Source organism: Phascolarctos cinereus, unplaced genomic scaffold (genome assembly GCF_003287225.1).
Source record: "Phascolarctos cinereus isolate Bilbo 61053 unplaced genomic scaffold, phaCin_HiC Scaffold_726;HRSCAF=1367, whole genome shotgun sequence".
Taxonomy (NCBI): domain Eukaryota; kingdom Metazoa; phylum Chordata; class Mammalia; order Diprotodontia; family Phascolarctidae; genus Phascolarctos; species Phascolarctos cinereus.
Genome location: NW_027556098.1, coordinates 37,446,654 through 37,461,833, shown reverse-complemented (window position 1 = coordinate 37,461,833; position 15,180 = coordinate 37,446,654). Strand labels below are relative to the sequence as shown.

At 33.9% G+C, this 15,180-nt stretch overlaps 1 protein-coding gene across 4 annotated transcripts in view; it reads left to right on the top strand.

Moving 5' to 3' along the window:
- The window catches only part of LIPI (lipase I), a 64,624-nt gene that overhangs the window by 3,425 nt on the left and 46,019 nt on the right, over nucleotides 1–15,180 (top strand). For all 4 annotated transcript variants that reach the window (XM_020992961.2, XM_020992960.2, XM_020992962.2 and 1 more), the window contains exon 2: nucleotides 13,530–13,915. In XM_020992961.2, the coding sequence (XP_020848620.1) occupies nucleotides 13,530–13,915 (386 nt within the window). The remainder of the gene's footprint in view (nucleotides 1–13,529; nucleotides 13,916–15,180) is intronic.

Here is a 15,180-nt window from a genome sequence, read left to right as displayed (position 1 = left end):
GGAACAGCATGGCTGGGGCTTAGGGGAGGAAGAGAAGAGTCCCTGAGGTTGAGCCCCTGAACAGAATTCAGAACACAACAATTGAAGGACCTGAAGCCTAGGGCATAATAATAACATTAAGCTGCTAAAAAAAAATAAAATAAGACAAAATAAAAATGAATAAGCAAAGGAAAAAGTAACCTGACCATTGATAGCTATTTTGATATAAAAGAAGATCTGGGTTCACATTCAAAGGCAGATAGTGAGGTTTAAAAAAAAAAGCCATTCCTACCCTAAAGAGTAATGTCAAAGGGTCACAAGACCAAAAAGAAATCTTGGAAGAACTTAAAAAGGAATTCAAAAATCAAATAAGAGAAAATGAGGAAAAAACTAGAAAAAAGTAAAAGCAGCCCAAGAAAATTATGAAAAGAAAGTTACCCAATTTAAAAAAGAGATACAAACTCTTAAGGAAGAAAATAACTCCTTGAAAACTAGAATTTGGCAAGTGGAATCAAATGATGCAATGAGACACCAAGGTATAATAGAACTAGAGAAAATAGAAGAGAATCTGAAACATCTCACTAGAAAAACAACTGATCCAGAGAACAGATCAAGGGGAGACAATATAAGAATTGTTAGACTATCTGAAAATTATGATAAAAAAAATCTGGAGATAATATTTCAAGAAATTATTAAGGAAAATTGTCCTGAAGTTCTAGAACAAGAAAGTAAAGTAGAAATAGAAAAAAAAATCCACTGATAACCACCTGAAAGAGATTCTAGGAAGAAAATTTACCGGAACATCATCTCTGTGTTTCAAAATTCCCATGCTAAAGAGAAACTATTGCAAGCAATAAGGGGAAAAAAAACTATTTAAAACTGTTGGGGAAAAAAAAATCAGGATTTCACAAGACATAGCAGCTTCTACACTAAAAGACTGTAGGTCTCGGAACATTATATTTTGAAGAGCAAAGGAGCTGAGGTTGCATTCAAGAATAACTTATCCGACAAAGTTGAGTATAACCCTGAATGAAAAAAAAATTTATATTTGATAAACTAAAAGCTTTCAGGTATTTGTAACAAAAAGATCAGAACTCAATGGAAATTTTGATATAAAAGATCCATAAAAAATATAAGGAAATCATTAAAGGCTAATTATAAGGGACTGATTAAGGTCAAACTATTTATTTATGATATATGAAAATGCTGTTAATATTAGCAATTAATAGTATTCTTAAAACTGTTATTACTAAGAGAGTTTGAAAGAAAGATTGAGGCTAGGGGCAGCTAAGTGGTGCAGTGGAAAAAGCACCAGCCTTGGATTCAGGAGGACCTGAATTCAAATCTGGCCTCAGACACATAACAATTACTAGTTGTGTGATCCCAGGCAAGTCACTTAACCCCATTGCCTAGCCAAAAAAAAAAAAAAAAAGGAAAGAAAGAAAGATTGAGGCTGAGTTGTATATGATGGGGTGATACTAAGAAACAAAATTGGGTAGGAAAGGTTAAAAGGAGAAATTATCTTATAAAAACAGAGTGTAAAAGGAAGAACTAATACAGAAGAACCAGGTGAGAGAGGGCTGGTAATATTGGAAGCTTACTCTCATCTGGTTTGAAGAGGAAACAACATATACATCTGAAGATTTTTAGAACTCTTCTGAACTTCTAGAGAGGTGAGAAAACTAGGGGATAGAGTTGGGGAGGGACTTGTATAGGAATGTATAGATTAAGATTAAGCAGGTAGCATGAATAGATAAGGAAGGGACTTTTAGAGGAATGGATAAAATAAAGACTAAGAGAGTAAGGGGAGAAGATAAGGTAATAAGGATAGGGTGAAAAGAGAAGCTGAGAAGGAAAATAGTGAATAAATACAAGATGAAAAGAAATTCACAAATCATAATTATAACTTTGAATGTTAATGGGATGAACTCACCCATAAAACAAAAACAGATAGCAGAATGGATTAAAAATCAGAATCCAACAATACATTTTTTATAAGAAACATATTTAAAAATATGAGATACACACAGAGTTAAAATGGAGGGTTAGAATAGAATTTATTATGATTCAGCTGATGCAAAAAAGGCAAGGGTAGCAATTATGATCTCAGACAAAGTTATGGCTAAAATAGATCTAATTAAAAGATATAAACAAGGTAACTGCATTTTGATAAAAATTACCATAGACAATAAAGCAATATCAATACTCAACCTATATGCACCAAATACTGTAGCATCTAAATTTTTAAAAGAAAAATTAAATTAATTATAGGTGGAGATAAATAATAGTACTATAACAGTAGGAGACTTTAATCTTCCCCTTGCAGAACTAGATAAATTTGAAAAAAAAGAAGAAAGAAGTTAAGGAAATTAATATAAAAATTATATTTAATAAGGGACCAAGTAAATATACATTAAAAGATAATTGGGTATTAAGCAACCTAATCTTAAAGAATGAGTGGGTTAAAGGGCAAATCATAGAAACAATAATTTCATTAAAGAGAAAGACAATATTGAGACAACATATCATAACCTAAGGGATACAGCAATAGCACTGATTAGAGGAAAATTTGTATCTTCCTGTCCTAACATCAATAAAATAGAGAAAGAGCAGACTAATGAATTGGGTATGTAATTTTAAAAACTAGAAAAATAACAAATTAAAAATCTCCAATTTAATACTAAATTGTAAAGCCTACAAATTAAAGGTGAGATTAATAAAAATGAAAGTAAAAAAATGAATTAATAAATAAAACTAGGAGTTGGTTTTATGAAAAAACAAATAAAATAGATGAACAATTGGTTAATTTGATTTTAAAAAAGAGAAGAAAATCAAATCACTAATATTAAAAAATGGAAAGGGTGAATATATCACCAATGCAGATGAAATTAAAGCAATTATAAGGAGTTATTTTGCCAGTAATATTGGCAAATTATATGCCAATAAATTTAACAATTTAAGTGAAATGAAAGAATATTTACAAAAATATAAATTGTCTAGATTAGCAGAAGAGTAAATAGAATATCTAAATAACCTATTTTAGAAAAAAGAAATTGAACGGGGCATAAAAGAGCTTCCAAGAGAAATGCACCAGGACCAGAAGGATTTACAAGTGAATGCTATCAACTATTTAATAATCAACTAATTCCAATATTAAAAAAATTATTTGCAATAATAGGTGAAGGGATTCTATCAAACTCTTTTTATGAAACAAATGTGATACTGATAACTAAATCAGGAGAGGTAAAAACAGAAAAAGAAAATTATAGACCAATTTCATTAATGAATATGGATGAAAAAATCCTAAATAAAATACTAGCTAAAAGATTACAACAATTTTATTACAAAAATTATACATTATGATTTAGTGCTATTTATACCAGGATTGCAGGGATGGTTTAACATAAGGAAATCCATTAGCATAATTTATTACATCAATAATAAAATTTTTTTTAATCGTGTGATTATATCAATAGATGCAGAAAAAGTTTTTGGTAACGTTGAACACTCATTTCTATTTAAAAAAAACTCTTGAAAGTATTGGTATAAATGGATTTTTCCTTAAATTGATGAAAAGCATTTATCTAAAACCATTAATGACAAATGTCAGAGAGGATGTTGACAAATTGAGACACCAATTCATTGTTGGTGGAATTGTAAAATGATCCAACCACTTTGAAGAGCAATCTGGAATTATGCTCAAAGAGTTATTAAACAACCTTTACCCTCCGATCCAGTAATACCCCTATTTGGTCTATTTTCAAAGATGATTAGGGAAAAAGGAAAAGAACTCATATGCTCTAAAATGTGTATAGCAGCTCTCTTTATGGTGGCAAAGAACTGGAAATTTCAGGGATGCCCATCAATTGGGGAATAGCTGAACAAGTTGTGGTATATGGTTGTGATGGAATACTACTGTGCTACAAGAAATGATGAGCTCAATGATTTTAGAAAAACAAGGAAAGATTTGTGTGAAATAATCAGCAGTGGAATGAGTAGAACCAAAAGAATGTTGTATATAGTAATAGCAATATTGTTTTAAGAATGACTTTGAGCAAATAAGTTCTTTTGTCTGTTATAAATACCCCAATTTACTATAAAAGACATATGAAGAAAGATGCTATTTGCATCTGGAGAAAGAACTGATAAATAGAAGTATATATAGAATAATTTTACACATGCACATGCACACACACACACACACACCTATTTGTGTCTTATGGTAGCCATCTCTGGGCGGGGGGGGGAGAAAAAAAGGAATTTACATGATAATTTTGTAATATATTTGCAAGAAATAGCAAGTTGTGTATAGTAGATTTGCAGTTTCATGTACAATCATCTTTCTATTGTACTATGTTACAGAATGCTTGTTTTATTTCATAAATTAAAACATATTTTAAAGTACTTATACATTTGTACACATGCACGCACACACACACACACACACACACACACACGGATATGTACTTTTGCCAAAATTCTTCTTTTTCTTTTTTCTTCATTTCTGGGGAGGGGAAAATGAAGATGAGGTAAAAAAAAAAAAGTTAATAAAAGTTTGAAAACCATTTGCATAATTACTCAACTTTCCCCGAGGACTCTGTCCTAGCCCCTCATCCCCTCCCTCATACATACATGTAGATACATACGTATGTGTTCAATCATCATTTCTTTTTCAGATGACTCCCAAATCTACAAATCTTAACTTAATATCTCTCCTTATCTCCAGGCCCACATCAACTATTTACCATGGGGTATCTTCATCTCTATGTCCTAAAAATATCCGAAAATCAGAATCTAGGAGTGTGCTGGAGCCAGCTCAAATCAGCTCTCCATTTGTTTGTTAATTTTTGATTGTTAAATTTTTAACATGTGTATTTATGGGAAATCAATGAATATTACAAATTAAGGCTTGATTTTTTTTTTTGCTGATTTACTTGGCCTAATAAGGTGATGGAAAAATATTTAAAATGAAGATTAAAGTTAAAAGTATACGTATGTATATGTGTGTGTGTGTGTGTGTGTGTGTGTGTGTATAGATATAGATATAGTGGAAGAGTATATAGATATGTGTGTATATATATATATGTATTTAAATATTTAAACTGAAAATTATATGCAGAAAATATTTAAAATGCAGATTAAGCTTAAAAGTGTATCAGGGCATACATGTACATGAGTGTGCGTGTGTGTGTACATGTGTGTGTGTGTGTGTGTGTATTCAGGAAGTCAGTTTTTAAAAATTTTCCAGCATACATCTGAATATACCCCAAATAGAACATATCTTTTCCCCAAAATCATCCTTTTTCCTGACTCCTTCCATCCTTCCAGAGCAATCTTCACCACTTCTCCCTGCCTCTTTACTTGAAGTTACCACCCTATTCTAGCTCCTCATCATCCATGGCCTATGCTATTGAATTTACCTCCTACATAGCGTCACTTCCTCCAGTTTCTCTCCTCTTCAATCCACCATTCACAGAACTGTGAAACTGATATTCCTACAGCACAGATTTCAACATGCCACTTCCCACTCAGAAGCCTAGGTAGCTCCTTATTGCCTGTAGAGTAAAGCAAAGTATCAAACATGAGTCCATCCTATCTTTCCAGACTGATTTCACATTTTTCCCCCTTATACAGTCTATGTTCATGCAAAACTGGCCTACTTACTGTTCCTTATACACATTTGGGCTACCTAGATGGCTTAGTGGATAGAGTGCTGGGCCCGGAGTAATACTACTGGGTGTTGGGATTGTTCTTTTGTTAAGTGCAACTTTATACAGCAACACAGATACCTTGGTGTTTCCTAGATATGAGATAGGATTTGTGTCATAAACAAAGATTTGCTAGATAATCTACACTGTTTTTCCTCCTGAAGCCCTAAAATATTATCAACCCCAGAGTTTTGAAACACCAGCCTAACAAGGATATACATTTTCACATAATCCTGATAACCTGAGTCACCTTTGACCAACTTATGACAGCTTTCACCTTAGTTCTAATCTTCACTGATCCTAATAACCTGTGACAATTTATGTTTGAGGTAGATGCCTTTTGCTGGGCAATAGTGTTTATCTACTTTTAGAGCCAGGGGCCTCTTATGACTCTGTATACCATTTGTAGGCAGTTTTGACCCCTTCAGACTTTCCCTGGTAGCTGTCTACTGCTAGCATAGATGTGTGGGGAAGGAACTGTAAAGGTAAAAACTGGAATGCAACTAAAATAATTAGAAAACCAGTAAATTAAAAATCTCTAATTAAATATCAAAATAGAAATACTGAAAATCCAAGTAAAGATGAACAAATTAGTAACCTACCAAGACATACACAAAAGCTATATGAACATAATTACAAAATATTTTTATACAGATTTAAATATTTGGAGAAATATTAATTGCTCATGGGTAGGCTGAGCCAATATAATAAAAATTAAATACCATCTAAATTAATTTACTTATTCAGTGCCATACCAAGAGATCACTGAAAGATTACTTTATGGAAGTAGGAAAAAAAATAAAATTCACCTGGAGGAACAGAAGGTAAAGAATATCAAGGGAAGCAATGAAAAAAATAGGAAGGAAGGGAACCTATTAATACCTGATCTCAAACTATACTACAAAGCTATAGTCATCTAACGAATTTGGTTCTTGGAAAGAAATAAAGTATCTGACCAGTGGAACATATTTTTTTTAAAAAATAAAAGAACACATTAATAATAATAAACCCAAAGATGGGGTAGGTAGGTGGCACAGTGGATAGAGCACTGGCCCCGGATTCAGGAGGACCTGAGTTCAAATCTGGCCTCAGACACATAACACTTACTAACTGTGTGACCCTGGGCAAGTCACTTAACCCCATTGCCTTGCCCCCAAAAATCCCAAACACAATAAACCCAAAGATGCCAGGTATTGGTTCAAGAATTTACTATTCAACAAAAATTTTGGGAAAACTTAAGTGTAGTCCAGCAGCAATTGGGTATGGACCAACATCTCACACTGTATACCACAATAATCTTAAAATAGGTATATGATTTAGTAATAAAGATTGACATCATTAACAAATAAGTGGGGCATGGAAAAAGTTATCTGTCAAATTTATGAATGGGGAAAAGTTCATGCCCGAGATAATACCTCACAAGAGCTAAAATGAATAATTTGACTATATGAAATTTTAAAGGTTTTTGTATAAGCAAAAAAAATGCAGCTAAAATTAGAAGAAAAACAGGAAATGAGAAATTTTTTACAAGTTTCTATGGAAAACATCTCATTTCTAAGATGTATATATATGATAGATAGATATGGGGAATGGAGTAAAATTTACAAGAAAAAGAGCCATTCCCTAATTAATAGATCATCAAATATGAATAGGCAGTTTTCCAAGTTATAAATAGCTACATAAAAATGCTCTGAATCACTAATAACTAGGGAAATATAAATTAAAACAACTCTGAGGCATGACCTCATAACCCTCAAATTTACTAAGATGGCAAGAAAGGAAAATGGCAAATGCTGAAGGAGATATAGGAAATTGAGTATGTTAATGTACTATTGTAGGAGCTATGGAGTCCAACCATTCTGGAAAGGAACTTGAAACTATGCTGAAAAATCTGTTAAACTGCATGTTCCCTTTTATCCAGTGATATCACTGGTAGGTCTATATCTCTAAGAGATCAAAGAACACAAAAAGCATCCAAATGTACAAAAAATATTTATGCTAAAAATTAAGGGAATGCCTATCATTTGGGTAATGGCTGAACAAGTTTTGATATTCGAATATGATGGAATATTATTGTGTTTGTATTCAGTCATTTCTAGTTCTGACTGATTCTTTGTGAGCTCATTTGTAGTTTTCTTGGCAAAGATACTGGAATGGTTTGCCATTTTTATCTCCAGCTCATTTTACAGATGAGAAAATTAAGGCAAAAAGGGTTAAGTGTCTTTAACTCAGGCCTTCCTGACTCCAGTACTAATGCTGTATCTACTGTGCCACCTAGTTGCCCTACATGGGCAATATAATAATAGTATTTATCATGCCATAAGAAATGATGAAAGGATGGTTTCACAAAAACCTGGGGAGATTTGTATGAACTGCTACAGAGTAAAGTGAATAGAACCAGGAGAATAATTTTTACCTCAGATCAACAAAATGACCAACCACTATTCCAAGAACTTATGATGAAACATGCTGTCCACTTCCAGATAGAAAGCTGATGGACCAGATTTTTTAATATATTTTCTTCTCTTTTCTTCTTTGTTTTGAACATGGACAACTTGAAAATTTATTGTCTGTGATCATCTGTATTTGCAACACTTTTTTATGACTTCTCAGCGATTAAGGGAAGGGGAGTAAGGAGGGAGAGAATTTGGAACTGAAAATAAAATTGACTTTGAAAAAAGAATAATTATAGCATAGAAGTTACTTGCTGCTTCTGTGTTAGATAAAATTCACTTTCACATCCATATGAATGAGAAAATTTTGTTTCCTTTGAGAATTTTTTCATGCTCTGACTTGATAGATTCTCTATTTCCAATTATTATTAATCTGGATATTTTGTATATTTCATAACTATTCATTTATTACAATTACATTTTCAGTTTTGCTGTGATATAATTAGCTATAATAAAGTTTTATAATTAAACTTTTTCTCTCTATTGATGGTTAATCCCTCTCTTCATTTCAGTGCTTTAGTGGCCTAATTTCCCAACATCCTCTCTGTTTTCCTTTTCTGTCCTATTATCCAATGTGAGAGGTGAGGGGTGGTACCTCAGAGTTGTTTTAATTTGCATTTCTCTAATCAATAATTACTTTAACTGAAAACTGCCTATTCATATCTTTTGACCATTTATCAATTGGGGAATGGCTCTTATTTTTTTTTATAAGTTTGACTCAGTCCTCTATATATTTGAGAACTGTGGCCTTTATCAGATATTTGCTGTAGATATGATTACTAACTGTATTTCCCTCCATCCTATTTCCTTCTCTGTTTATCCTACCCTCTCCTTTCACCTTGTCCATCCTCAGAAGTGCTTTGCTTCTGACAACTGCCTTCCCCAATCTGCCCTCTTTGCCATCAGTTTCCCCTTTCTCTTTTCCTCATCCCCTTCTACTTTCCTGTAGGGTAAGATATATTTCAATACCCAACTAAGTGTGTTTGTTATTCTCTCTTTGAGCCAATTCCAATGAAAGTTAAGGTTCAAGTGTTTCTGCTCACCTCCCTCATCTTCACCTCCACTGTAAAAGTTCATCCAGGCCTCTTTTATGAGATAATTCTCCCATTCTTCCTCTCCATTACCCTTCTCCAAGTACATCCATTACCCTTTCGTTTTTATATCATCCCATCATATTCAACTTATACTTGTGCCTTCTATGTATATTTATTCCTACTGCCCTAATAATAATAGAGTACTTAAGAAGTTACAAATATCTTCTCATGTAGGATTGTAAATAGTTTAACCTTATTGAATCCCTTATGATTTCTTTTTCCTGCTCACTTTTTTATGCTTCTTTTGCATCTTATATTTGAAAATCAGATTTTCTGATCAGCTCTGGTCTTTTCATCATGAATGTTTGAAAGTCCTCTATTTCATCAAATATCCATTTTCTTCAATATTTCTTTGTGTCTCCTTTACCAAGCTATTGACTTTTTTTTCATGTTTTTCTTGCATCACTGTCATTTTTTCCCAATTTTTCCTCTACCTCTCTTTGATTTTTAAACTTCTTTTTGAGCTTTTTTAGGAATTCTTTTTGGGTCTGTGACTAATTCATATTTTTCTTTGAGGCTTTGAATATAACAGCTTTGAGTTTGTTGTCTTCTTCTGAGTTTGTATTTTGATATTCCCTGTCACTACAATAACTTTCTATGGTCAGGATCTTTGTTGTTATTGTTTGCTCATTTTCCCAGGCTATTTCTTGACTTTTAGCTTTGTATTAAAGTTGGGCTCTGTTCCTGGAGTGGAAGGGGCATTGTCCCAGGCTTCAAGTTTTTGTGCAGCTGTTTTCAAAATTGGTTTTGGAGGCCTTGTAAGCTTTCAGTTCTTCCAAGGTGATATGATCTAAGGAGAGATATTTTCTTCTCTCCTGTCCTGTGTTCTAGTCTGTGAGCAACCACAAGCACTCTTTTTTCCTCACTGGAACTGTGACCAGGGTTCCTGCTTCTCTGCAACTTCAAGCTCTGGTGTGCTAGTGCTCTTCTTCACCCTAGGACTGTGACCCAGAACTATGACGTGCATCTGAGCATGAGTAATATAACTGAATGCTGCCCCCAGTGCCAGCAAATGGGCCCTTGTAATCTCCTCCTGATCATTTATCCAATCCCTTACCATCTATGGGCTGAGAGCTCTGGAAGCAGTGGCTGCCTCTGCTGATTCAGTTTCCCCTAATGTCTGCTGCTAGTTTCCTATGGCACAGCCTGTACTGGTGCAGCCTGAGTTGAACTGTGCTCCACTCTCACTCTAGTTTCCTACTGACCTTCTAAGTTGTCTTGGGATGGAAAATTGTGTCACCTCATTGTTTGTGGACTTTGCCACCCCAGAATTCACTTTGAGGCGTTATTTAAAGTTGTTTGGAGAGAGATTGGGAGCACTTAGGTAAGTCCCTGACTTTTCTCTGCCATTGTAGCTCCACCCCTCCATATTCCAATTTTGAAAAATCCCTTTCAAAATGATAACTAATAATCCTGAGAATTCCCACCTGGAGTTTACTATGTTATCTACTTTTTCCTAGCAAGTTGCAATTTATTTTCTTTGACATAGTAGCTCTGAAGCTTGGAAACCTCATTTCTTGGTAAGTTAAACCTGAGATTCCTTTCTACTGGCATCTCATGGATTCTAATAATTTCTACTCAGTCCTCTGGTTTAGCACTTCCAAAACTTTTCTTTTATGATTTCCTTAAACATGATATTCAAAATTTTGTTTCATCATGTTTTTTTTTTCTGGAAACCCAATGATTTGTCAGTTATCTAAAATCTGTTAACTTCAGGTCAACTTTTTTTAAGTACAGATGTCACATAGATTCTTCTAATTTGACTATTGTTAGACTTTGCCCTAATTTTTTATGTCAATTCATTCTTAATGTTGTGTGTTCAATTTTTAATTTGTCCAATTTTACTTCAGTTATTGAATTTGTATCTTATGTTCTAATATCAGCTTACCTTTTCAGTTTTCATCGAGTTCTAATTTACCCTGTAATTTCTTTTGCAATTTTATTAAGATTTTAAACCATTCCTAGAGTTCTTTTGTACATTTCATTGTCTTTTCTGGAATACTAATTTTAGTTCTTTTTTATTAATTTATTTTGATTTAACAATAATCACCTTCATAACCTTTTGAGTTTTAATTTTTTTCTCTCCCTCTCCCTGCCTCTCTCCCCAAAATGGCATGCAATCTGATATAGACTATATATATACATTCCTATTAAACATATTTTCACATTAGTCATGTTGTAAGGAAGAATTAGAACCAATAGAAATAATCACAAGAAAGAGGAAACAAAACAAAACAGAAGAAAAAAGAGCAAATAGTATGCTTCAATCTGCATTCAAACTCCATAGTTCTTTCTTTGAATGTGGATAGCATTTTCCATCTTGAGACTTTTGGAAATGTCTTAGATCCTTGCATTGCTGGGAAGAGCCAAGCCTATCAAAGTCAGTCATCACACAATGTGGCTGTTACTGTGCACAAGGTTCCCTTGGCTCTGCTCACTGTACTCAGCATCAGACCATACAAGTCTTTCCAGGTTTTTCTGAAGTCAGCCTGCTCGTCATTTCTTATAGCACAATAGTATTCCATTACAATCATATACCACAACTTGTTCAGCCATTCCCCAATTGACGGGCATCCTCTCAATTTCCAATTCTTTGCCACCACAAAAAGAGCTGTTATAAGTATTTTAGTACAATTGTGCTATAAGAAATGATGAACAGGTTAACTTCAGAAAAACCTGGAAAGACTTATATGGTCTGATGCTGAGTGAAGCAAGCAGAACCAAGAGGACTTTGTACACAATAACAGACACGTTATGCAATGACTAATATTGTTAAAATGAACCCCTCTCAGCATTACGAGGATCTAAGACATCTCCAGAGGCCTCGGGATGGAAAATGATGTCCACATCCAAAGAAAGAACTGTGGAAGTCGAATCACTGTCACTTATTTTTACCTTCTGTTGAGTTTTGTTTCATCTTTCTGATGGTTCCTCCTATTGGTTTTAATTTTTACTTACAACTTCACTAACGTGAAAATATGTTTAATAGGAATGTAAATGTAAAGCCTATATCAGATTGTGTGCTGTCTTGGGGAGGGTGGGGGGAGGAAGGAGGAGAAAAATTTTCAACTCAAAAGCTTATGGAAGTGATTGTTGATGAATCAAAATAAATTAATAAAATTTAAAAATAAATAAATAAATATTTTAGTACATGTGGGTCCTTTCCCCATTTTAATGATCTCTTTGGGATACAGCCCTAGAAGTGGTATTGCTGGGTAAAAGGGTATGCACATTTTTATAGCCCTTTGGGCATAGTTCCAAATTGCTCTCCAAAATGGTTGAATCATTTCACAACTCCACCAACGATGATTTAGTGTCCTGATGTTCTCACATCTTCTCCAATATTCATCATTTTCCCGTTTTATCACTTTGGCCAATCTGATAGGTGTGATGTGGTACCTCAGAGTTGTTTTGATTTGCATTTCTCTAATCAATAGTGATTTAGAGCATTTTTTCATATGACTATAGATGGCTTTAATTTCTCCATCTGAGAACTGCCTGTTTATATCCTTTGACCATTTATCAATTGAGGAACTAATTTTAGTTCTTGTGGAAATATCCTCTTCTTATAGAAATTTCTTCTGGCATACTTCTACCCCATAATACTTCTTAATTATATTAGGAACTGTTCTTTGTGTACTCATTTCAATAGCCTTTGCTGTAGAGATTTCCTTGTGGAGAGCCTATGGATTTATCCTTTTCCCTTTATTTATTTGCTGTTTTTCTTTTACTTAATTTAATATATTTGCAGCTAGTCTCCTGGAATAATGGGCACTTTGGTGTGTAAAAATCCTTTTGCTCAGATATCTTAAGTTCTTTACCTGAATATGGAGGTCTGAACTTCATGATGGTGGCATAAGTCTAGAGCGCCTCTACTAGACCCTAGTTTAAATGTGCTTCACCAGAGCGAAACATTTTCTTATGTACAGGCTCAAATATGAGGCCTTTCTGTATTCATTATTATGTGTGGTAAACATTTTCTTTGATCCATTCTTTGTTAACACAATGCCTGCAAGGAAAATAAGGACCTACATAATAACTAAGAACAATTTAAATGTACATACTGTCTGTGCTATTCTGAGTTTGGTATAAGCCAAAGAATATAAATTATTGAGAATCTTCAAAGATTAAAATTTATTAAATCAGTGGTGTATACTACAAAAGGAATTAAAATGAATAATTGATGTATTTTTCATTAAGAGCCTGTTTTTAAATTTGTAGACTCCTGGAGAACAACTACAATTAAAAGACATTTCCATCCACTTTCTGCTTGATTTTGATGTTTTGTATTTCAGGTAAAGGAACAGGATGCCTTAAGTTCAGTGATCTGAGTTTAGGAGATGCCTTCATTGATTTGTTTAAGCCAAGACTAAAATCAACAATGATAATGTACACAAAACCACTCACTAATTGTGGGGAACCTGTGTTTGAACAGAATCACATACTCAATTCTAATTTCAACGTAACTAAGAAAACTGTCTGGATTATTCATGGATACAGACCAACAGGCTCACCCCCGAGCTGGCTTTTCACCTTTCTTGAACGTTTGTTGAAAAAAGAAGATGTGAATGTAATTGTAGTAGACTGGAACCGGGGTGCTACAACTTTGATTTATCAAAGAGCTGTTCAAAACACCAGAAAAGTTGCCGTATTTTTAAAGGAACGTATTGATAAAATGTTGGTAAGTTTGCATTTGGAATGCATGACACACATTATAAAATATGATGGCATTTGTAACTATGTGTGTGTGTGTGTTATGTGAAAAAGCAATGAAGTCATCATGACTACATAGAAGTTTTTCGTACCCAAAAGGTTTGGAGATGAATACACTGCTTGTACACAGCAAACTCTCTAAATCTCTCTAAAAGCATAATCATATATGAAATTCTGAATTAGGTCACAGGGATGAACTAAAATAAATTTGCATTTAAAATCTTATATTTGTAATGCTGAAATAATTTAAAATTTTAGCAGCCTTCTTTCTAGGAGTTCATTTTCTTCTTATTGTTAAATCTTATGTTCTTATGATATGTGTATTTGTGTTCATTTCATTTAATGTACTAGGTTAACATCATGCTTCTTGAGGGTAGAGGAGCCATAATTTGTAATGTTTTAAAATAATTCTGAATTACATTTGCATAGTATTTTGTAGTATCCATTTGTAGTGCAGGGAGAACTGTGAATAAAGAACTTTTACATGGATCTGGAATACTGTGGGTCTTGTTTACAATATTCTCATAGAACGAGAGGCAGAAATGAAAATTCTCATATAGATAATGAAGCCCTGATTCATGCCACGCAGGTCATAAGCTACACTGAACAGTTAACATGATAAGCTCTGTTGTGTTGTTGTTACATTTGTCTTTCATTCTCAGTGACATCAGGGAGATGATGACATGACTTGCAATTTACTTTAATTTGAGTAGGGAGGGCTGTGCAAGGTCACCAGCCTCACTTTCTTCTTCAGTGCTATCTGGATGCAGTGGCCAGATATTCATTAGGACAACTGGAGATGGCCCAAGATGCAATAGAAGACCCTGGCCCTTTTAAGCTAAGGTCAAGCAGGTTCAAGCAGGTTCAAGCAGGTTCAAGCAAGTTAGAGCAGGAAGGAGCCAAAAGAGATCTACCCTTAAAAGCTTGGGTTCAAGCAACATTGTTGGTTAAGCTCCATTCAACTCCATACCCTTATAGGAATGTGCTTTGTTCCTCCAGATATAAGCCAAGGAACAATTCCCTCTTCATTTCTCATGGAGAGAAAGAAAGAGGAGAACCCTGAGAAGAAGAAAGAAGCTGGGCACAGAAAGGAAGACAAGCCAATAGAGCTTTGGAGAATAGCTATGGGAAAATCACAGTCTTTTTCATAGTAGGACTACCTATCCTCAGCATTTGAAATCTGGGGAAACATTGTGTTGTAGTGTGACAAGGTTAATTCTTGCCATTTTCTCT